The following is a 24,861-nucleotide window of genomic DNA, read 5'->3' as shown; positions in this document are numbered from 1 at the left end:
AGTCCTGTAGATAAGCTGCCTGGGACAAGGAAAAACCTTGTCAGAGAATGGAAGAAGGAAGCACTGGGCCATAAAAGGCAGTTTAAAAAACATGCTGAGAGTCCAGTAAGGAAGATTTTTGCTTTACTCTTGGGCTGAGCAAGCATGAACAGAAACAATAATCCAAGACTTTTTTTTTTTAGGACAAATTTTGTCTCTACAAACAGCAACGCAAATTCATAAAAATTCTAAAATTAGTGATTCTCTTAACTTCTTACATCTACTAGAACCTATATACTTAAAAGCTACTGTCTTGGAACAAGTCTTAGCGACTTGCAAATATTTGGCATCATAAAGATACCAGGGGTTATTTTACCTCTAGGAGTAGGCTGATGGGAAAATTTAAAGTTTAATGCAATACCTAGAAGCTCTGCTCTATTTGACTGTCAGAGCACTATTTGGCTGAGCAATTATGCATAATGCAGACCATTATGTATATATGTGCACGTTTGGTTTACAGAGAAGAGTTAAGAGGCTGTTTAGAAAAGCCTCCCTTTTCTTTAGTACACACAGCACCCCGCCTTCAAACTATTGAGCTTGCAAAGTTTTCCAGCCCATTGAAAAAGCATACTATTTTTTTTTAACCTTTCATGGTCTATAAAATCACTAGATTAAAATCACAACACTAGAAGCTACATTTTAGTAGCAAACTTAAATGACACAAAGACAGTGATGAAGACTGCACTCAGATAATGAAGTAAATTTACTCATCACGTGTCAGTGCTTACGTGCCCACGTTAGCAAGACCTTAACACAAGATTTAATTACTTGCCTGACTTTAAGGTAGTTGAAGCTAGACATGTGTTTAAACATCTGGCTAAATCTTGGTCAAGCCCATTACATAGTTAGACATACGCTTTTTCAATGTCCTTTGATAAGTGACTAGAACTAAAACAGCAGATTTGAAATTTGTGGAAGAGGTAGAAGGAAAAACAGAACAACCCATTCTGTTGGAACACCAAATCAAAATTAAGCCTTCATCTTTCTGTGTTCAATTCACTCAGCTTTCTGACTTTTTTTATTCACTTCCGTGTTCTTTCAATCTACATGCCTGCAGGAATTACAGAAATGTTATCTCACATTTCAAAAAATGCTTGTAGAGTTGTGACTAGAAGCAATGTTACCAGTGACAAATGGTAATTTTCTGGGTCCATACCAAGTCCTGTCTATATTCACTTCCCTACAATGACTTCATGCTGCTTCTTTTTAGTAAAATATAAAAACCACTTTGCTCTCTTAAATTTCAGTCCTTGTTCTCCTTCATGTATCAGGCAGTAGGATACTAATCCTTCAGGGAGGTACAGTGCTGTTTTAACTGGAACTGTATTTTAAAGTAACCTAAGAGGTTTACTTGTCTTTTGCTTCTTGCAGACCTTTCAGAAAAATTGAGTAAGCCTTGTGAGTGTAGCTTCTGTGTGGGTTTTTTTTAATATATCAGCTCATATCCAGACAGTTGGTGCATAAAAAGGATCAGCTGAGCAAAACGACTCAGAACAGAACAGGTCAGTTACAGAAGAGAAAATACCTTTCAACTTACTGTGTCAAAAAGTTAAGTGCAATACTCACTTAGCACATCATAATAGCTAATTGTTTTCTGTACTACTTACAGTATCACTATTATTCAGTTGGGATAAAAGGGAGAGCAAGCTGGATAAGAGGGAGGTGTTTAAACCTGAAATGCCTTCATCTGTTATTAAATATCTATATTTTTAGAAGTTTTACTAAAAAGTGCCTGGCCATCACTGCTTTCTGATATTCAAAATCAGATGTGAAGTCCCAAATAGTAGTAAAAAAGGATAACAGGAACCAGGTCTACTATTCTTATCTGCTAAATAAAATTTTTTAAAAAAATGAAAAAAAAATTGTACAATTTAAACACATGAAATCTTTGTTATTAATATACTGTCCATATATATATATATATACTCAGAACAAGCGTCATTCTAAAATGAGGAAGCAGTTGCATCCAGCTGTTGGTGTCATTGATCGGGCTTTAGCTGCCTCAGCCCCACTGATAAATTGGCATAGGTTCTTTCAATGTGCAGAATTCCTAGTCACCTCAAAGTAATTTTACTACCTAATTTCATGTTAGGGCTGATTTGTGACAAAGATATATTATGCCTTTACATGCTACACATTTTCATTTACTCAGTCTATATTAGTACTTACTAGTACAACAGAGATTGATAGCTTCTTTGTGAAGATTATGCAGAGGGCATATGAAGATGTAAAGTATAATCAATATTTAGCCTTTCAGTGCTTCTGTGTCTACCATGTAAACACACACCTGCTCTAATTATGGGGTTTGTGTTTAGACAAAATAGTGGATGACTGAAAAGTGAACAGTGTTATTCAGACTTAGAAACCACCACCACTCTTCACAAAACTAAACTGTTTATGGTAATTTCCTCTTGTGCATCCCATGAATACAGCAGAAGACAATTTATTCCCTCTGCCTCTAAGGTAGGTGTCTATAATTGAACTCTCCCCATAAGCAAGCCCCTTTCAACTTTTCTCTAGAGCTTTGAGATAGCTGTACCGATAAAGATCAAAGGCTCAGTGCCTTGAACTGATGGTTTGGTGTCACAGGTTACCACCTCCAGCTCTAAACTTCCTCCTCTCCTGTCATGAAAGTCATTGCAGAGAGTAGGCTGTGATAAGCCCCCCGAGTGGATGAGGGGCAGTAACCTCATCTTAGACCAGCAGCAACTGAAGCAGTTTATCTGAATGCACCTCAAGAATTCAGATGTCTTTATATGTTATACACACGTAACAGCCATTGAAAACACCAGCTCTGACCTAGCCAGCTGATGCCAGCCTCCATTTTCTTGCAAAGGAATTCCACTCTCGCTGTTCCAGGTAGTGTGTATGGTGCATGTATGTGAAGATCGAAGCAGTTGAAGGAGGCCTAGTGAGAGGAATTGGATGTTTTCTGTATTTGGGAATTTCTTTTTGCATTCTACTGAGCAAACGGAAGGTAGAATAGAGTGGAGTTAGTTTATATCATTAATTGGGTTGATTTAAATACACAAAACTGGCAAGTAATAAAAAAAAAAAAATCTTAGAAGACACCCAGTTCACTGAGATACACATTCTTCCAAAAAGACTGTGTCAGGAGCGCTGTGTCAATAGAGGCCTGTTTTAAGGAAGGTGGTACTTTTCTTGTTCGTTAACTTAGTTCGAGATAATAGTTCAAGGTAAGAGCCTTAAGCATTTCAAAACCTCATGTGGTACTTTTACAAATCCACTTCTAGCTGAGTAGGTCCGGTCCAGTCCAGTCTGGTCCTGTCCCATCTACCTCCCCACCCCAAGCAAGCAGGAGTCTTCCCCTTTGTCTAGAAACAATCACTTTTTTTCTTAATTTGGTCACCTGTACACCTGTTTATAAAACTAAAGGCTAATAGAAACACAAAATAAAGACCAGCTGGGGGGAAGGTGGTGAAATAATTGTGCTGTGTGAAGCAATCAAGGAGGAGCCTGGGCATGCTGTTTCTTCTTTAGTTTCATGTTTTAACATGGAGGCTTTTAAATAACAGAGATAGCTGTAGTTATTTTTAATGTTCTGCTCTTCAAATTTTGTTTTTTTATCATCTAATAACTTAGCTTTTATTCTCCAAATTCCATTATGCTCTTCCCTTTTTTGTGGTTCTTCTCTGTGAAACACTGTAACTGAAGCAGGTGGGGTTTTGGAGGAATGTTTTTGTTTTAAGTCTAAATTTGTACTTACTAAATCCCACTCTAGGTTTCCAATGCTGAGCATCTGAATTTGCCTGAAAACCAAGAAATAACTACTTTCTGTTTAAGTAATTTGTTATGCTGCCTTTCTCGAGACAAAAATGAGGGTACACTGACCTACAGTCTTTAAGTAAATGGAGGTAGTAATGATCTTCAGAAAATAGGACTTTGTAGACACAGAACTATAGGGTGTCTTGTCAGTGAGAAACAGATGTACGCAAACCAGTATAAGAACTGAAACTAGAGTGCAAGCTAACTGGTTTACAGTGTGGTTTTTATTAATATTAATATTATTACTACTATTTTGAAACCAATTAATCTTTCTCCATTAAAGACCTAACTGATGTTAGGAAGAGAAGGAATATGCAGGTCACTTATTGAATGTGTCAGTACTGCTTACAAAGCTTCCCTTGCAGGCTAGTTGAAATATATCCTGCTCAAAATTCTGCCCTTTTTTAACTAAAGAAACTGGTCTGCGAGTACAGATGGGGATTTTTCAAGAGGCAAAACAGGTAATTCGGACAGTCTGTAAGCACCAGAAAGTTAAGAAGATATAATTCTAATCCTGCAGATAAATAATTATGCTTGTAATATACAAAGCTTCCTGTGATTCATTTGAAACTGGTTTTTGTTTTGCCACCACTCCCTATGACACTGCAGTCAGCCCTGTTTCCAAAAACATGATCAGCACCACTCCCAGCTGTAAGGGCACACATCTATACACTCACAGACAGATGCACTGAAGCAACTATGTCCAGTCTTCCCACACCAGAGACCATGTCACAAATTCTTAGGGCAGAGAGATGTCCCTTGCTATGGGCTGTCACTCGCCACGTGACATAGGCAGCTGTGCAGCTAGAATACTGACAGCCAGTGTGTTGGCTGAAGGCCCAAAGTGTTGGATTCAGCGTGCAGGAGTAGGTGAAGCGTGCTGTTCGTGCACACAGGGGATCCCTCGCCCTTCCCAGGAGCAGGGGAGGCTGCAGCCACCGAGGAGTCATTCATGCCGACTGCTCTTGAGCCATAATATACATATTTACATAATATATATTTATGGAGGTCTTCACAGGTTTATAATGCTGATAAATACAGTTTCTTAAAAAATCAGTCTAAAAGGTGGGAGAATTCCTTATTACAAAGTTCTGTCTGAAATTAAGACAGACTCCTCTTTCTCGGGTCTGCACCTCATCTCGCTTCTGGGTTAAAAGCTTATTACACACTTTTTTCTTCTTCATGCTATTTGTATTTTTTCTGTCTTTTAAATTAATTTTACTCTGATAGCTTTTGTGGGGTAGCTTTTATGCAGAAGAGCCAAAAGCTTCCAGCTGATGTGTCACAGGGCAGGCCCACACATTGCCCTTCACTTGACATACATTCTTCATACACTGAGCTGTAACCATATCAAAGAGAGGGTGGCTTTGTTTCTTTTTATCTCAAGGCAGCTCTGCTAGTCCTTGAGCACAGCTAGGTATTTTTGTGACACAGCGAATCCTTCTTTCAGGTTATATTGTATTTGCACTGGTAAACCTTTCCACCTTCCTTTGCATGTATATCACAGCTAATGACCTCTTTATCAATACATGTGATAATCCTGAATTGCTGGAGGTCAAAATTGGAAAAATATGAAAAATAGCAACACAGGGCTAAAAAATGTTTTCTTGTAGGATTCATTGAGTCTTTTTTGTTATTCCCTTCAACATGTAGAATATCTACAGTATCTGTAAGAAACCTAAATTTTTTTTAGATGCACCTAGAGCCAAGACTTCCAAACTTCTAATTTGCAGAAGTCTGAAAATGTATTCTGTGTGTAGTGAATTGCTGATCAAAAGGTCCCATCCAGTCTGTATCTGTCACAATTAAGTCACATCTCAAAATAGCTATTTGTCAGTGAAAAGCGTTTCCAAAGATTAAGTGACGCAGACTGCACCTTTATCTGTGAGCTGGATTTTACATAAAAAGCTCTCAACCAAGTTGAATGAAGAGTTGGTGCTTGTAGTTAAGAAACAACTTTTATGTTTGAGCTCTTAATTATCTTTAATCATATGCAATGCAAGGTAAAACTAGCATTACTTATTATTTTAATGTACATTATTAGCTGATTAAGGTCCTTGAATGTTTTTAGTATCTGTTCATCCCAAGAGAACAACTAGAGAATAAACATTAGTTGGTAATGAGGTCCTGATTCATACATGCTCTGAAGAAAGAAGGCTGTAGTTATGTACCTGAAGGAAGGGCTGTCTCTACATTGAGCCATGGCAGCATCCATTTCCTCGATAGTCTCAGAGCTGCTGGGCTGGTAACTTCCTCCCACAATGAACCTCTTTACTTGTCTTAAGTAAAGTATTTGAGAGCCAGACAAAAAGTATTTGAGGGCTAGTCAGATACACAGATGCAGGTAAAACATTAGGTGTACAAATGCCCGTCTGTGGTTCACTTTCCTCATTGCTCTGGAATGGCCTTTGAGCTTGAGATTGAGACCCTTAAGATTTAGAGAATCTTCTTGCTACAGGCTTTGCTATCTGCTGCTCATCTTTACTACTGTCCCTCTAAAATCACAAGCCAAACATACAACTCTTTGTAAAACTCTGCAGTTGTAGCCTATTGTATCAGCTCAAGAAATCTCAGCCTCTAGCTAACTGGACAGACTGGTTTTTGCAACTTATTCAACTTCTTGGGTCAAAGGGGATTCCACTTGAACTGGAGACCATCCATGCTTGATGACTTCCTACACTTACCCTTATACACTGCACTGGTTATCTGCTTACTTTCATAAGCTTGATGTTGTCCAAAAACAACAAAACAAGTATTTTAGCAATTCCTGCAGGAGCTATGTAACTTTAAAAACTGAAAAAAAAAATCACACAAATACATATTAGATGCTCCCTAATTTATCACAATTTGTAATTAGAAAATGAAGTTGCTCCAGAAAAGGAAGGAGAAATAAAAGAAGCAGAGATTTGTAGGAAATCTGATTATGCAAAAATATTAATATTTTGATTTCAGCCCATCTCCATGGAAAAAAGAACAGATCACACCAGTAGTGGCCCATGTTAATATCTCTAATTTAAATGCACCTTTTTGCTAAAATGGAAATATGTACTAAAATGCTCTTTTAAATTATAGCCTTACTAGGAGCACATGGAACACCCATGATAGTCTAATCAATTCACTTAAATATGATCAAATGAAAAGCAAACTGCACGGGTACTTGTCATTCTGAATTTTGGGGTGGGTTTTATTTGTGTGTTTGTGGAATTTTTTTTTTTAGAGACCAAAAAGTAAAATCGGCCATGAAAAATTAAACATATTTTTCAAAATAAAGACATCATTTTGCTATTGTAAAGATAAATTCATGTCAGAGACCAGCAATAAGAAATATTCTAACTGTAGATTTAGATCTGAATATTTTTTGTTTTAATCCTATCTCTAACAATAAATATGGAAGAAATAACTGATGTTAAATGCTTTTCTAATTAAAGGCCACAAGCCTTTTGAAAAGGATGTAAACACTTGTAGACAGCCATTCTCCCCAAACTAGAACAAAACCATTTAAATCTCCTCTCAATCTTTTTATCCTTGTTAGTTTTCATTTATAGACGTTGCCAGGTGCCAGCTGGGGCACAAGACAGTAACTGCAGAAGATGGCTATTTGTGATGTTTCAAGCATAACCAGAAGCTGAATCTATTAGGGAAAAAAAAAAGTCAAACCCCACAGAAAAGCAGTTCTTCTGAGATCTTCTCAGATGTGCAGATTTAATGTATCTGCTTAAGTTTACATAATAATCCAAGCTGTTCTTACAGATGTAGCACATTGTTGCAAGAAATCTCAAAACATTTTGCTGTGCATCTGTTTCTCACACCTATAAGTAATTTATTTTTTTTCTATCGGCAGGTAACACTATATCCTTTTGCTGTAAATTAATACTATGGGTTTTGAGCAAAAGTTAAAGATATGCTTGTGTATCAGTTATTCTCATTTTTTTTTTTTCTGAGTTGAGACCCTAAAAAAAAGAGGTTGAATTGTTTTTTAAGTAAAACTGGGCAAAGATTTAGGCTCTAGGAATAGTACTCTTTAAGTATCAGACCCATGATGTAGCCTCTCAGAGCAGGGTATTCCATGTTGTTCTATCACAGGGCTGCTTAAAGTGCTTAAAATACCCTTCAATTCCAGCTGACAGAATGAAAGGATCAGATTTTTTTCTGTTCTGTTAATAAACATTATCAAGACAAAAATTAACCTTCATTATTTGGGGATTCAGAAAACATACAAGTACTCACTTATTTAACTGTTCTTTTTAAGCAAGTCTCATAAAGTGGGATTAATTCTAACGAAATACCACTACTGCTCTAAAATAAGTAGCACAGGTAGTAAAGTCCCTTTTAGCATAAACCGAATACTCAGCTGCTACCTGATGCCTTAAGTGTCTACTTGTCTGCTCAACCTGAACCATGGACTGCTGATGGATAATCACATAATGTTAGTGCAGTTATTTCCTGATTTTTGTTTAGCTAATTATCATCTAATTCAAATTTTCTTTGAAAAAGTGATTTTAATCTTTTAGAGACAGTTGTAATTGCTAATGATGAAGCTGGGAGATAGTTTCTTTTTAGAGAAGTTCTGTGTCTTACTCAACCTGGATAATAAGGTTTCAAGTTTAAAGAAAGCCTTAAAAAAAAAAAAAAAAAAAGGAAAGATTATTTTGAGGTTTGTAATTCTTTGCTAAGCAACACTTCTAAGATTCTTTTGGTAGCCTGATCATGCATCAGAGATGAGGTAGGCAAGACTAAAACATGGAATGATATAGCCAACTTACAATGAAGAATGGAAGACAAATTTTTTTTTTAAATGCCCTGTCTGAAAGAAATCATTACTTTCCTTTATTGGCTGTGATAAAGTCTTCAGCTCAGGTCTAATAGAAGATATTAGTTTAGATCAATAGGAAGAACACACACTGTGTGAAGAAACTAAATATATGCATTCCATAGATGTTTCTAGTTTAACCATACTTCCAACAGGTTTCATTCTAAAATAAGTCTTTTGCAGAAAGTTGTATCCATGTTCCTGACATTGACTTGATTTTAGTGGTGTGGGTTTTTTAACTGAGAAGGGAGATGGGATTCTAAATGATACTTGTTAAGTGAAAAATGTCATACTCGACTTAAATTGCATTGATTACAACTAAAAATGCAACAGGGTCAATGCAGCTGATGAATAAAACCAATCTGTGATTCTAGATACAAGTCCATGTAACAAGGGTTTTAAGGTCACGGGCTGTTACAGCTCAGATGGCCTGGGCCTAGGACTGGGTCCTTTTCCCCCTGCTGGTATAACTGCAAACACTATGGGAATGAGCTAAAATCTCCACTGATAAAATGACTTATGTAAGGTCAGAAATCAGAGGGTATTCCCTTTATAGCTATGGAGTGCTGTAAAGTCAGTTCTGAACAAAATGTTAACACTGAAATACTCTGAACAATTAATTTAGGCAATTATGTTCTTTCCTGATGCACTTGCTCTTAAATTGTTTAAACGGCACTTAATTGTATTATGGAATAAGGATGACACATCATGCCAAAGAGATCTGTTATAAAGGGAGGAAAACTTCACACACAAATGACTTAGCAACTAAACTACTTATTGAATATATATTAAGTATTGTTGATGTGTGAAATATAACTGGAAATGCATTTCCTGTTTTTTTATTAATTTATATAAATGACCATTCAACCATATGGTAATTTTAATGCTGGCTTTTTCAATATCTTACAGGAAGCTTCAAAAAATGGTGCATGACATGAAGAAAAATGAAAGTGGGATAATAAACAAGTTCAAAAAGTAAGTTTGAAATGCCAGTCCTAGTTTTATCAATTTGGAGAAGTTCAGATTGCTAGCATAGTGTATAGTACTTTAGTGATGGGACCATGTTATTCTGGAGGGATGTACTTCAGCATATGTAAAGAGCCTCAGTCCAGAGTGTGGCATACACAATTATGAGTATTAAGAGTATCACAAAGTAGTTGCAGAACTGGCCTCCAATGGAGGTTGTATTTCCAGCCATGAAAACCAGTATTTGTATAAACTGCGTTTTCCTTACAAATTCTTTGGGAATGATCATCACCTGTTGTTTGGGGGTGTGCCTTTCTCCTCAGGTCACTGGTTAGGCTACCTGCTGCAACTGAGTTTTAATTTGAGCTCTACCTTGAACCAGCTAGTCAGACATCATAGTTAGAATTTCCATAAAAATGCTAAATCCCTCTGTGTTTCAGTCCCATAAAAGAAAACCCAGCATTACCTAACACCCTCAAGTCCAGTTAGAAGTGCTGAACAGCATGTATATTGAGGTCACATGCATATGACTATCATAAAATATTCATGTGTATTTGTACATAGAAATTCTAGTAATTCTGTATCCTTCCACATAAATACACTATTCACTGTTTCCAGTCAAACATCTATTTAAACCAATTAGCTATTAAGCACACTTTTTATTTTTCTTAAGGCAATAACTCATTTGCACTGAACTTCCATTTGGATGCGTTTTTCTCATTCAGCTTTCTTTCTTTACATGGGTCATTGACAACAAAAGTACTAAGTACTTTTGAAAGTCAATTAGTACACAGTATCAGTGGTTTTTCCAGGACAACTGTATTAAATTCTAGAAATGCAGCTCTTGTACATAAAAGGCACATGCAAACATTGTTTAAAATTGTTATTAAAGAGTCACCATGATGGCTCAGTTCAAGGAAACCAACAAGTGTGGTGTTAACAAGAGCTGATTCTAGGCATGTAAGAAGTTATCAGGCTGGTGGGAGAAGCAGAAGGGCTCTGCCTGGCTTGGCTATGCAAGAGCTCCAGAAAACCAGGCAGGCTCAGCTATTGGCCCTGCTACCAGCCCAGGTCAGGCTGCTGTTTGTGGGGCAGCTGCTATTGCTGGCAGAGGATGGGGATACACTTTCAGAAGCTGCAGCAACCACCTGACTGTCCCATTCCCCAGGTAGGAGCAGTAACCTTAGGCTGCAAGCCCTCCTTTGTGGCCTCTTTATCACAGCTGTGTTTCTGTCCACAAACCTTTAGCAGGGTCTCTCAGTAACACCTGAGGCATCAGATAGATTCTTGAGATCACTTTTCTCATTCTTTCACTCTAGCATTGCTACAGTTTGCAGTAAATCACAGTCACATATGTACTTGTTATTTCCATATAAGCAAGAAGCAAAATTTCCCTTACGATTACCCTCTTTAAACTACATAGATAATTAATTTGAGTTTATTTTTGTTTTTAACACAGTGAATATGTAAATAGAGCACTGTATTCAGAGATCCATTTGCTAAAAAAGCTCAGTTTCACCTGGGACCTGCTCACAGGGAAGAGCTTTTAGGCTATCAAGGCATTTGGTGGGTTTCTGGAGGGGAAGACCAGTCAGGGGGGTTATTTCTTCTATGTTGTTACTTTTTAATAAAAGACGGCTTCCTACTCCAGAGTAGTAGTTTGAGTGTGGTTAATGTTAATAATGTTGCAGTGGGTCCAGTTCAAATGCCTCAGAAAGGAAAACAGATGGCAGAAACAATAAGAGCATCTCAAGTTTATAATTCGAGGCAACAAATTGTCTCCCATAGTCGCCTGGACATGAATTCTGCTGTTAATCAGTATTGCTCTGACTGTGTGTCCTTCCCTGAGAATAAAAGGAGAATGACAGACAAGGGAAAAATAACAAGAACTAAATGTAGTTGAAGCTGGGAAGGTCAGAGGTGACATCATTAAATGTCGGATTTGAGATTGCTACTGTAACACTGCAGTTCTTTGATTCTCTCAAGATTTAAAAAAAAAAAAATCTACAAAAAAAGAGCATGCTCATAAAGACTCTCTTTACGTGAGCTTTGTTCTGCAGTCATACATTTCACCTCCTTCAGCTGTGATAATACAAATTTAGATGGAAAAAAATAAATAGAATAATCTTTCTGGTACTACTGTGGTTCATCTGAGCCTCTTCTGCAATTATGAAGATCAGAAACTTGTATTTTTAAATTGAAGAAAAAGTCTCACATTTGCACATGACTTCAAAATTTAAACCTTGAACCCAGCACATAATAAGACTTGCAATAAAAGTATGAGTTGACAGTAATGATAAGACAAGCTCTGCAGAATTAGAACTGGCTTTATTCTTCTGAGTGTGCCCTTTGGGGGCTTTTTGTTTGATTTTTAGACTTTTTTCTAAAAAAATATAGTTGTCCAGTTGATAAATTCCTACATTTCAGTTACAAGATTATTTTATTAAATGTCAAGGATGTGAACATGACTAAAGCAGGGAAAAATATAAAAAAAAAACTTGCTTTATGTAGCACAGATTTGGATTTTGTCTGTATGCTGGGGAAAAAAAGAAAAAATCACATTTTTTGACTCAAATCCAAACATATTATAAATAGAAATAATTTCAGAAAAGTCAGTGTACTTGCTTATCCCAGGCCTAAAGTTGTCATACACATATACTGTAAGCCGCTGCTACTGATATTGAAAGAATGATAAAATACTTATGAAATACATTTGACTTACTACCAGTATTTGGTAGAACTCTTGTAAAATCTGGATTTGTTCTTGGTTATGCCAATGAGTAGCAGAAATTCTTGGATCAAGTGTCTTGCTCTCCAATCTAGTTCATCTGTGGGGTGGAGGTGAGGGCTATATCTATCATCCATCTGTGTCTTAAACATCTGTGGAAAGCAGTCTAAATGGTGGTTAACAGGAAAGAAGACTACAGATTGTTTCTTTATTGCTTAAAAGTTCCTGTTGTTTATTCCCAGTCTTGACTCAAAATTTTTTGATAGTAACAATATTGCCCGCTGCAGGTTAGCATTCAACTGCTTGCAAACCTATTTACAATATTGGAGTCCCAGCTGCTGTGCAGATCATGAGGTAAAAGAGGATTATGTACTTAGGTATCAAAGCAATAGGTATTGCCAAAGTTGGATAAACAGTGAGAGCTGGGGGTATTTTTTAGTATTTACATCCTTGGTAATACAGAACAGGGAAGCAGGAGAGAAACCATAGTTTTCACTCTGCACGATGGTTGCTTACTCTTGAAACACACTGGAAAGACATGGCACTTGTGTGGAAATCATAAGCATTAAATCTCTAGACCTTGTTCAGTGTAATCCTAGCCCCACTGAAGCCAGTGCTGAAGTCATACTGCACATACAGCAAAGTCAGGATTTGAACCATCAGGTTTCCCTATATGCTGACCTTATATACAGAGTTGAATAAGAAACTAAAAGTTCAGGTTACTCACCATGTTGCAACATCACGTCCTATCAAAACTTACCTTGCAAAGCCATCAGAAATCATGTCCTTGTAGTTATTCATTTAACTCACATAATCCAAATATTTCCATTTCTTGAAATCACATTTGCCACATGACCTGAAACAGAAGGAAGATACATTCTTATCTCAGCTGCTTTACCCAGCTTTTTAGTTGTTTTTACTCCAGATTTACCTGGTCCATTTATCTATACAATATTTATAACTTAGGCAGTAACTTCAGGGAGAAAAAGAAGTTGTATCAATTAATGTATTCTCAGTCTGCTGTGCTGCAACTACAAGATGTCTGTGATCAAACCCTTGGCAGAGGAAAAAGTGGTATTTCATGGACCAGATAATGAAAGAAAAGTACTAAAATCCAGCTGTACCACACTTAGAAAAAGAAAACAGGGGAAACTATAATATGTAATTTTAACTGCATTCTGAAGAAATATGGTTTTCAATGTGTAGCTGAATAGAATATTTTGCGTGCCAGGGTTTTAATTAATATAACAATATTTCATCAAAGTGAAGATAAATAAACTGCAGCTATATGTCATTTCACTGCCACAACATGCTGTAAAGAAAATGTGTGAAAGAGTAATAATAACACTAAAAAAAAAAAAAAGTTTGTTGAATTTTATGTTATATAATTGCCAGATACTTCCAAAGCTATAACAAAATATTTGACTACGTCATAAGAATATAGTTCAGCAAAAGTTTATCTGTGAGCTGGATTGCACCTGTTTGAAACTCTGAGAACATTTTTGGCAAAGTTAATTTATTTATCTTTTATAAATAAATCACTGATGATCTAGTGTACTCAGGACTGACACATACTAGATAACTCAATTCAGTAAAAATGTCCATACAATTTTTTTTAGAACTATTAAGTTAAAATGGTTCCTAAGAAGGGAGTGGACTTTGTGTAGAGTTAATAACAGAAAAAGTGAAGGACTCTTGAAAACAAAGAGTTTTTAGGCACATCATAAATGCTGGGGGAGTGAACAGAAACACTAGTGAGGAAATGCACCTGTGGGAGAATTAAGAGCTAGACTTAAACAGCTACTGCTACATACATTTGGTTAATTTTCTGGGTGTAGCCTGTAAAAACAAGTGTGGCTAAAGCAAAAAAACCCATACCTCTGCTGCAGGTTATTTAAAAAATGCTCCATTTAGTGCAGGAAAACTCAAAAATGTGCTATGAATTCAAAGCACATGATTAATATTTGAAATTCCTGCAGGACTGCTTATGTGAAAGAAGTTAGGGACATGCCTAAATGTTTTGTTGGATCAACCTCAGCATGCTATAGAGGGGAAATCTCAGAATACATTTTTAAAATTAAATACTTTATTGTCCTAAAAGTTACTATGAATTTCTGTACAGGGCATTGTGTTCATCTGTGAGCAGCATCTAGACCCCATTATGCGAAATATCTCAAATGCTACCCAGTTATTTGTTGAAGCTAAAATGTATATAGTAAGATGTGTTATGTTGTTTTTGAAACCTGTAAACATACTCTCAAAAATGCACTTGAATTTTATTGAGTCCTTCAGAACTGAAATTTCTTAGAGGTATTTAAAGTCTCCAGGAAATTACTCATTGTGTATTAAAATTTAGAAAAATACTAGTCCCATTGAAGTAAATGGGAACTTGAATTATTTGTGTTCTATCATGGCTAACACAGAGATACTTCACCACCTGTAATTTAAGTCCAGACTGGAGCAGCACTACAATATTGTACTTGGAAATGGCATTTGTTATAATTTTACATAACTCTGTTAAAAGAGATGTTAAGAAATCATTCTGTGTTCCATTTAAATACATACACTCAGCTGGATAGCATTTGATTAACTTCAGGGGAACAGGATGGAGTCAATTGTCACTCTGCAAGCATCCATGGGGATAATTATGTCAGAATCTGAAATAGCTAGGTAACCACTCCTTGGCATAGGGGTTATGTCTGTTGAGCTTGCACTATAGTTTACATATTGAATAAAGTTCTGGCTCTTGCAAAGCAATGCTCCCTCTGAGTTCAAAAGAGCCTGGATTCAGTTCTGCTGCTCAGTAAATCATAGCAGTACAGTGAGAATTTTTTTTTAAGTGGATTTGCATTTTAGAATAAATAACATATTGGAAGAGATTCTAGAAAATATAGATGTGGCCGTGAACATTTTTAGCTCTGTGACAGAAACTTTTTTTTTTTTTTTCTTCTATTGATATTCAGGTTCCAAAATGAACAAGTGGCCTTAATTTGCAAAACTGGGAAAGATACTTGGGATCGGTATGCTATTTCAGAGCTGCACAATGGCATGATAGGCTGCTTAGGCACAGACCTCTGTTCTGTGCTTTATATGCTTTCGTTATAACATATTTACATTTTCTGATGGGGCCACTGCCAGGACTTACAGGGCCTGGGACAAAGTTGAAGTCTTCTGCTTAGCAGCTTGGAAATTTGTGATGTGGCTTATGCCACATACTTTGTGACCCAGACAGCCTCTTACAATTGCCTTGGTTCCACTATTTTCTAAGTCTCCACCATTTCTGAACAACTCATGATAGACATGTTGCAAAGTACATTAATGGATTTTGGTCTGCCCTCCCTACTAACTGAGATCTGACCTGGCAGTGGCCCTGGGTTTTTCTTTCTAACATTCCTGTGCTAACCCGGACAGAAAACAACAGCAGGGCTGTTGAGAATGCTGTTTAATTTACTGTTTGTACATTAAGTTGTATTATGCCACAGTAAGCTAAAGCCATGGAGGAGGCGGCTATACATCATTAATATTGTTATTAATGAACAAAGAATGTAAACACTTCAAAAACCATGTGCCTAGATTGGTTTTGGCTTGGTTTCTTGGGGTTTGGGGATTTTTGCTGGTTGTTTTGGTTTTGTTTTTGGTGGTTTTTTTGAGCTTTAGCAATGCCTGCCTCCACCATTTATTCATTGTCATGCCCGTGCTTTTTCTTTTTTTTTTTTTTTTTTTTTTGACTATCTGAACAACAGAATTCCATGAATTCAACTCAGAAGTAGCTAAAGTATTTCTCAAAACAGATGGGAAAAATTTGTAAATTGATGTGTTAGTGCCAGCATGCCACTACCCTGAGTTACACTGATACTGCACAATGACACTAAGCAGCATGCTCAGGACCTAAATACTGAGTGTCAAATTCTTATGGTAAAGCAGAACGTGTAGACTTTATAATTGCTCAGATATCAACTTCAATCAAGAAAACATTTTAAATTCTTTGTGGAGGATTTTTTTTGTAAATAATACGCACCAATTTCTTAGGTCATAGTCTTAGCAAAGCCTCTGTGCGTCTGAACATATTTTCATCTTCAACTAGATGTCCATTTATCTCTGACCCCAATGATATCTGTTTCTGCATTGGAAATGAAGAGGAGGGTGGGTAGGCAAGGAAGCTATTGTTTCAAAATCCTTAGAAAAAAAAATCCTCAAATTGGATTCTAATATCTTATCTGTTTCTAGCTTCTCAAAGCATTCTCCTGCAGCTGTTTGCTAAGCAACTGTGATGGTAATCTGTATTTCTTCAGCTGCAGGTACCTTTTGTTATCAGCTTTTTTTTTTTTTGTGTCTGGCTAATGCTCCCTTCTAGTGAATACTACTTATTAAATCATAAATATAAAAATTATTGTTTACAGGCTAAAAAAAAAACCTCCACCAAGTCTACCACAAAGGGATTATGCTTCAGGTGAGGCTGCATTAATATAAATTTAAATTGAATGTCTGTCTGTATTTGATATCTTTACACCTAGCAATATTCCAGCTATACATTTCCTCATTATTTGTTTTTAATGAAAGAACAATATACCATTATCAGCAGCCCTGAAGGCAGTTCACAATTCTGAAATGAGAGGCAAGCAAAACACAGCAAGTTGTCTCAGTATGAAGAAAGACTAGCAAGTAGCTACCACTATTTACCAGGAGTCTGCATGTAGGCTGCTCTAAAAATGGAGAATTCACATCCAGTCCCCCTCAGACAGAAATTGTGATGTGCAAGTAAATAGTAAATCACAGATTCAGAATCTTTATACTATTTGTCTGACAATTATGATGTCATGAATATAGAACTATAGAACTCTATTTGCTTATCATACAGCACTGACCACAAACCAGTTCATGCTCATTTTTCACAAGTTAGCAGCTATCTTATTAAGGAAATTATATGAAAACTGAAGCAAAGAGGACAGACTTTGGACAGTATAAGATAATTGTTTCATGTTTAACATCAACACTTGTAATTAGTGAGCTGCAAAGCCCAGAGGCCAGCAATAGTTCTGGTATGTATAAATTGTTACTCCTACTTAAAAATGAGATGCATTAGCAGGACACACTGGGTAAAGTGCACACTTTGCTTTTCAGACCCTGTGCAGCTTGCCATTTTCAAATGCTTTTCCAGCAACTCTGAGACAATATATCAAAAACGAGCAAGCAGACATGTAATTTACTATTCAGTCTAAACTAGATGTGTGGCTCTGGACTGTTTAGGAAATGTTGACCACTTTTTTAATTAGCTAGAAGTACAGACTGAAAAAAAAAAAAGTAAGATAAATTTTTATGTTCACTATTCCATCACCTTAAATAACTCTAATGTTTGGTTTAGCACATGCAGACAATGAAGAGGAACAATGGTCAGATGATTTTGTAAGTATATATTTCGGGGTAGTAGGAAGTTACTGTAGCAACCAGTTAGCACAAATAATAATAATAATAACAGTTTATTTTTGAATCATCTACTTGTGGCTGAACTTCATACTACTGGAATGTTACCTTATTTGTTTCATCATCATTTTTTTTTTTTAAGTAGTCACTGATTTTTAGCTACCTCAACTTTTTTACATTCAACTTAGAAGTACACTCAGAAGCACTGTCAGTGGTAGACACAGACACTAAGCTTTTTGGCATCAGTTTGATAGACTTCTTATTGGTTTCTGAAATTATTGTTCAGTTTGAGATCTTCTGTTTGGGGGGAAGAGAGGGTTGGAGGTGTGAGGAGGGGAAAATTTCATTTCTTCCTGAAAATGGAAAATTTCTGATAAAATTTTAGAGAACATTAGAATGAAGCAAGTTATGGTTGTCAGCCACATGAAATAATGATATAACCATCAGCCTGAAGTGACTAGTTTCCTTCTACACTCAGATACCGAGTACCCTTGTAATAGGAAAGGGGGGGGAATTGACAGGATGCATCAAGAGTCACAGGTGGAGCTGGGAAGGAACTGCCCTGTGAAGGGAAAGAAGCTGTTGGTCCATTATTTGAAGACTGAGCCCTTGGTGTGAAAGGACTCCTTGGAGTTAGCAAGGAGAAAGAGAGCAGGAAGCTCCTGGGAGGAGTAGAAGGGGAGGCAGGCAAGAGTGCCTATTTGTTTAGGGAGGGAGCAGTAAAAGGCAGTGTAATGTGTCCCTTCATGGGTACGTTCTCATAATTTAATTAGTTGTACTCCTGCCAGGAATAGTTGTCATACACTGTTACGAATCCATGTGTATGTCATGAGATGAAAAATGGGAAGTTCTGTCTTTCTAGGACAGTGATTATGAAAATCCAGATGACCACTCTGACTCTGAGATGTATGTGGTCCCCAGTGAAGAGAATCCTGATGACAGCTATGAGCCTCCTCCAAGCGAGCAAGAGAAAAAGAAGATTCCCTCCGCATTCCCTATTTCTAGGGGTGAATATGCAGGTAGTTATGGAGTAGCTGACTATGTCAGCTCGAAAATTTGTACCCTAAGAGAATTGGCCTCAAATGGATGAACCTGCCCTTTCCTCCTTTTTTTAAATTCTGGCATTTAGGTCTTCAGCTTTCAGGGGTATGATTTGTTATTACAGCATGAAACAGGTTAGTATTGCTAGTAGTGATGTTTACAATTTTAATATAATGTGTCCTAGAAATTTTGATAAACATCTACTAACTACAAAATTCAAGCAAAGGTATGGGAGATATCATTAACTTGTCTCCACATTTATCTGCATATTTTAATGCAGGAATTTGTATTGAAGATTAAGCACATCAGCCTAGACGGGTGTCTTCTTATCTTTTTTGTATCTCATCATTATTCCAAAAGCAGTAAAACAGAGGACAAAGGAGCCCAGATAGTCACTCCACATTGTCCTTCATGATTGGTACTGAGGAGGTTAAATACCCTGAAAGACAGGACAGGATCAAGATTTTAGTTACATCAGTACAGCATAAAGGCATGGTTTTTTCATATTTTGATTCTTTTCAACCATGGGCAGAACACACTGAAGTGAAAGAAAGTTAGCTTCAGTTAGACAAAGATTTGAGCCACAGAGAGGAAAAAAAAAAAAAATGTCATGGTGCCTGCTTTCATTTTGGTGTGATACAAGACTAGTACTGGATAGAGAATAATCATCTAAGTGCTAAAATGTCACATATGTGCTCATAAGTTTATCAGCACTTCACCTATGTATTCTTTGAAAAGGGGAGGAATTTTAAAAATGGCACCCCAGAGGACCTGGTATAATTTGTGTTTCAGTCCCACCCTTTGTGCTGTGTAGCTGTTGTTTTTCTCTTGTGTCAAATGTTCTTTCTCACTTCCTATCACTACCAAAGTTCATACTGACACAGGACATACTAACTAATAGATTACATCACCCAGCCACCACCTTTTCCCCAAGGAGTTAAGCTGTTCATACAACAGTCAGTGTCTTAAGTACCCTCTGCAGTCAGATACAGAGGACTAGGTTGCTACCTTGAGCAATTAAACAGGACTAGTTTGCGCACAAGTCTCAAAATCGGAACCAGCATACAGTCAGGTCTACCTTTTGGCTTGAGCTGCAGCCATAGTAAAGACTTGTTCACATAAGTAGTAGAAGATGGTTCAGAGACTAATGCGTAATTTTTACTAAAATTGTTGTTTTCTTCCATATTATAAGACAATCGTACTGGTCACCAGCAGCTTCCTCCCATCAACAAACCTCTCCCACGTACGCCCAGTCCAGCCTCCTCCAGACCAAAGAAACCATCTGTGCCATTCCTGCCATTGCCATCTCCTGCTGCAAAACCAAAAGTAGCACCAAAGCCTAAGGCGTGTAGTGATGATGAGGTATTGTTTACAGATAACACTTGTTTTGACAGTTTAAATGACTGATGACCCCTACACCAATTGTAAGATGGACTATACAAGAGTGCCATGGCCTGGTCTCTTCCTTAGCCTCTATGGTACAAATCGGTTTGTGTATCACAAGCTGTACCTGCAAGTACCATGCTGATTCCTGAGGGCTAACTGCCTAGTTCAAGTGTCAAAGAGGCTCTTTAGAACACAAAATAGTTTCTGCTCATCCATAAAAGGGTGCAAGCGATGGGGAGAGGGTAACCTCATAGGCTACCCCAGGACCAAAGGGAAGGGAGGACTTTTATCCACTAGTCTAGAACTAGAGTAATTTGGTAAAACATTTTCAGCCCTGGGGAATCTCATCCGCATAGGATGATAAATGTTTGAAATAGCAGATGCTGTGAAATGGCACCTATTGTAAACCACTGCCAGGGCTTCAGTCCCAGCAGTTTGTTGATATGATGGAGGTTTAACTGATAGATTTTTGTTCTGCATTTCCCATAGGATAATTACATTGTGCCAGTGGACAATGACGATAACTATATCGAACCGACTGAGAGCAGCACATCACTACCTACAAGATGTGAGTGTTGGTCATTTAAGCTAATAATTATTGGCTTGTAAAGGAACAACAGTAGGAAAAAGACGGATCAAATTAGCATCTCTTTGTAGGGTTCAAAGAGTGGAGGTGCAGCTATTAAAGAGAATGCAGCCTACAAAAAGGCAGTCGTCTCCTTTGGCCCGTGACAAGGGCAAGGGAAATTATTTTTAATTTACTGAAAGCCATGTTTAATTCCTGCCTCTCCCCCTCAGCTGTTTCAAAGTCCAGCCCTTGTACAACTACGAAGCATTTCTTGGTATGTGATCTCCCTCCTCATCCAAGGGAGCCACAGCATTAAAATTCTCTGTTTGCTGAAGTGCTTCAGGAGAAGAACAAGCCTTTTTAGATTCTCAGTAGATAAAGACAGGCTTTGATTGATTTTTTTTTTTCTTTTACCTCAGTATTTGAAGTATATTTATCTGGAGAGTGAAACTACTACAGTCCAAAGGTGAAAAGTAAACAGAGAAGAAGAGTATGTCATTCTGCTCTCTGACATTACTGACAGTATCAAACCTATTGAGCAAGGCATGAACACTGAATAATGTTTCCCTTTTAAAATGTGAGCTGCTTTCTGTCTCAGTTGATTTGTTCAAGGTCACTCAAAAATGCTACTACTTGGACCTACTTAGTATTTATTCTTATAGTATAAATATTACATTGTTAGTTTTTTGAGAAGTATATATATAAGCATATGTACATATATATACACACACATGCACGAGTATATGTTTATATGAATAAAATGTTTTTAGCTCCTGTGAACAGATTTATGAAGACAGCAAAGTCACCCCTCCCTACTTCTCCAAAGCCTTCACTTACTTCTGATACACAAGGTATGTGGAGTCTGTATTGCTGTTAAAATACAATCATCTAAGACTGAGGAATATGAAATTAAATTTTATGTATTCACAACACAAACCATATGACATATTTCAGTAAAGCTAACATACATTCCCCTTTGGGTTTGTCTGTGTTGTAGCAATTGTTTTGCCTAGCTTGAATAGTAAATCTGCTTTAAGCGTGAATAAAGCTAGAACTGATCATTTGCCCTGAACTAATTTCTTTTTAGTCTTTTGATCTAGCAGAGGAACACAAATGGATCAATACAGCAAAAACAATTGCAGGACTCAGTATGTTAGTAATCCCATTTCTCTGTAGGAATTAAGACTCAATACTTTAAAACCACATTAAGATTCAACCTTAAAGAAATTCTACATAGGGTGATGTTTTGCATGTCCTGTGGTAAGTGTTCCCATTTAAGTTCTATAAGAAGCAATTTATTTGGGAAAAGAAACAAAGCAGCAGCAAATAAGAGGAATCATATTTGCTTTTGTAAGTGCAGATATACTTGCTTAATCTTCCTTAGCTGTGCTAACTCTGCATTGTTTTTCATCCTCATCTCATTAATTGCTTGGAATGTAACCTTTACAGACTTTAAAAGTCTTTGCATATTCATTAGTGATATATTTAGCTTTCAAGTCCTAAACAACAGGTTTTTTTCTGAATGACTTAAGATTTTTTTAGTTACTTTTCAGACAATTTAAAAGCCCTTTTCAGTGTTAGACTTTCAGTAAATCAGTGTTGAGCAACAGCCAGCTCCTGATAAATATTACTGGAAAAAAAAAAAAACATCTCCCTCTGGTGGGAACTCAGATACTTTTCAACACCATTGAAATGATTAAGCCTGACATGAAATTTGTTGAAATTTGATTCAATTTCTGTTGAAGAAGCTTGACACAGATAAAGATGCTGTTGGTTTTGGCTTTTAGTATCTGTAAATTAAAATATAGCCGTGGGACAGAGCTCAGGGATGGACACTGGTCACACAAATAAGCCAGCCTGTACTCATGACTCACCTGATCTCTTACTCCCTGAGAGTCAAGAAAAGGCTAAATGCTACCACACATGTGCTAACAAGTCTTTTCCAAACACTCCCAGATTGGCGCAACAAAAGCATTCCTCTTATGCTGGAGAGAAAACAAAACCAACAAAAACACACACAAAAGAAACAAACCACAAAGGCTGTGGGGTGGGGAGAAGGTTCATTAATTAACAGTGACTACCCATTAGACTTCCTGGGACTTTTCCTGAAGGTCCCTATAGAAGACAAGGGATGTAGCTACCCCAGGGTTTTCAAGGCAGCATCAAGATCTGAACAGATTCTCCAAATTACTTTTTCCAGAGACAGAAGTACAACTAATACAAATTCTGATTTTTTTTTTTTTTTTTAATACAACATGCAATACATTTTTGCTAACCAAAGAACACCTTTTTTTTCTTTCCTGTCCTACAGAAGTCTATGAGGTTCCTGAAGAAGAGGTAAGGCCTTTCTGTAGTTCATGACTCACACCGCCCTCAGGCAGGGCACAAATGTGATTGTTAAAAAATGTCTTTCAAAGGGGAAGAATGGGAACAAATCTCTGTCTGCACTGAAAAACTTTCTAACTCTTCCTTCACAGAAAAGCTAGCAAAGCAATTCAGAGATCTGCAGAACAGAGTAAATAGGAAGGGACAGAAGTTTACCAGTCCTGTGTGATAGTGATCCAGTCTGGGAAGTAGCAGCCTAAGGGAATGCTTTTCAGAAAAAGAACTGCGGCAAAGGAACAATGACAGTTCTGACACAGTAATTTTCTTCCCACTTGCTGGTATTGACATGACATATGGCCAAAGCAGTGGGCTCAGGGCTTCACAGATTTACTGGTGGTAAATTCTTGTTTCCCCCATCCTAGTGCAGATTACCAGGCAGAGCTGTACTAGAAATTTATACCACAGTGCAAAAATAAGATATTGCTGTGATAACATAAATGGGATTATTCAAATGAATTAAATCAAAAAGTGACATAATAATTGAGTGCATTTTCTCTTACAGGAAAAAACATCACCACCACCAGTAACCAGGTAACCCATTGCTTTGAATGTTTGTGCATTATTTAAAAGTTGTCAGAAAATGTCTTCTCCTCTAGATACGAAGTGATAGTTGTCTCTCTAGAAGATATGTATATAGTAACTTCTCTCTTTATATTATCTACAGAAAGATTGTCATCCATTTCTATGTTAATTTCAAGAACCCAAACATAATGCATAATAAAAAGAAATACCTTTTAAGGAAGGGTACTTTTTAGAATTTTGAGGGCATAAGGGAAGAGAAAGAGAGGCTGCCTTTTTATTTACTGTTGTTAAACATAATTTTCCTCTCTTAATTGATGTTTTACTACTAGGTTCACTAAGCCACTTCCAGCTATGCCTGCTCAGAATATGGAGCACTCCCACGTGCACAGCATGACCAGAGAGTCACCTAAGCTGGACGCTTCCAGGTAAGTCACAGCAGCTAATATCAACAGGAAATACTAGCAGAGACAAAATTTTCGCCCCTCTGTTGTGTAGCCTTCAGAAAATAAGCAACTGTCATGAGACAGAAATAGCTAGGGATGTTGGAAGAAGGTAAAAATCAACATTCTCGTATCCCTGCAAACTTCTGTACCCAAGCCAGTCTGCCAAATGTGTACTGTTTTCTTGGATACCCCTTTAGGGATCCAGTGCAGGTGTAAAACATCTCTGCAAGCCAGTTTAAAGTCCTATTACCTATCTCTGCACCCTTGCAAATGAGATGATGTTTTTGCAGGAGATGGGGCACAGGGTTGCTTGTAAAGAAGGTGTAAGCAATAAATATATCATTTATATTCCAAGTCTCTGAAGGAAAAGAGGCAAAGGAAACTTGAGTATGCAGCCTATTTTACTCCTCTATCACCAGAAATAGGAAGCTGCTTCATAACCACTGTCTCATCTCTAGAACACTGCTCTACAAAATAGGCCATATGCCCCAGGAAGAGCAGGTGGCTTCCACAGTGCTGTGTGGCACCACTGCCATGGTCCATAGCTGCTATTAAATCCACTTACTGCAGACCTCCTCTTCCTCTCTGCGTCTTGAAACACATCTCTGAGCCAAGCAATTAACTAAGTAAATCCTTCTCAATTTACTGTTTGTATTTTTCAGAAATATTTTACCTCTTCCCAGAAATCGTCTTCATCAAAAAGCAGTGAGTAATTAATGTGCTACTGTAAAAGAATGTATTATATTTAGGCTGTTGTGGGTTTTAT

The 24,861-nt window shown here is 37.2% G+C and overlaps 1 protein-coding gene across 1 annotated transcript in view; it reads left to right on the top strand.

The window, feature by feature from the left end:
* LOC103779974 (B-cell linker protein-like) overlaps positions 1-24,800 on the top strand; it is a gene marked incomplete at its 3' end in the record, with an annotated part of 32,124 nt that extends 7,324 nt beyond the window's left edge. Inside the window, exons 2-13 of the mRNA XM_008947621.1 lie at positions 9,545-9,610; positions 15,293-15,349; positions 16,730-16,779; positions 17,692-17,732; positions 18,613-18,769; positions 19,984-20,153; positions 20,667-20,745; positions 21,516-21,596; positions 23,057-23,082; positions 23,633-23,661; positions 23,982-24,077; positions 24,758-24,800. Of these exons, the coding sequence (XP_008945869.1) occupies positions 9,545-9,610; positions 15,293-15,349; positions 16,730-16,779; positions 17,692-17,732; positions 18,613-18,769; positions 19,984-20,153; positions 20,667-20,745; positions 21,516-21,596; positions 23,057-23,082; positions 23,633-23,661; positions 23,982-24,077; positions 24,758-24,800 (895 nt within the window). The remainder of the gene's footprint in view (positions 1-9,544; positions 9,611-15,292; positions 15,350-16,729; positions 16,780-17,691; positions 17,733-18,612; positions 18,770-19,983; positions 20,154-20,666; positions 20,746-21,515; positions 21,597-23,056; positions 23,083-23,632; positions 23,662-23,981; positions 24,078-24,757) is intronic.
* Between the last annotated feature and the right edge of the window lie 61 nt (positions 24,801-24,861).

The sequence above is a fragment of the Merops nubicus genome, unplaced genomic scaffold (assembly GCF_000691845.1).
Source record: "Merops nubicus isolate BGI_N331 unplaced genomic scaffold, ASM69184v1 scaffold7569, whole genome shotgun sequence".
Classification (NCBI taxonomy): domain Eukaryota; kingdom Metazoa; phylum Chordata; class Aves; order Coraciiformes; family Meropidae; genus Merops; species Merops nubicus.
The sequence above is the reverse complement of the archived record's forward strand: the minus strand, read 5'-3'. Positions and strand labels throughout refer to the sequence as shown.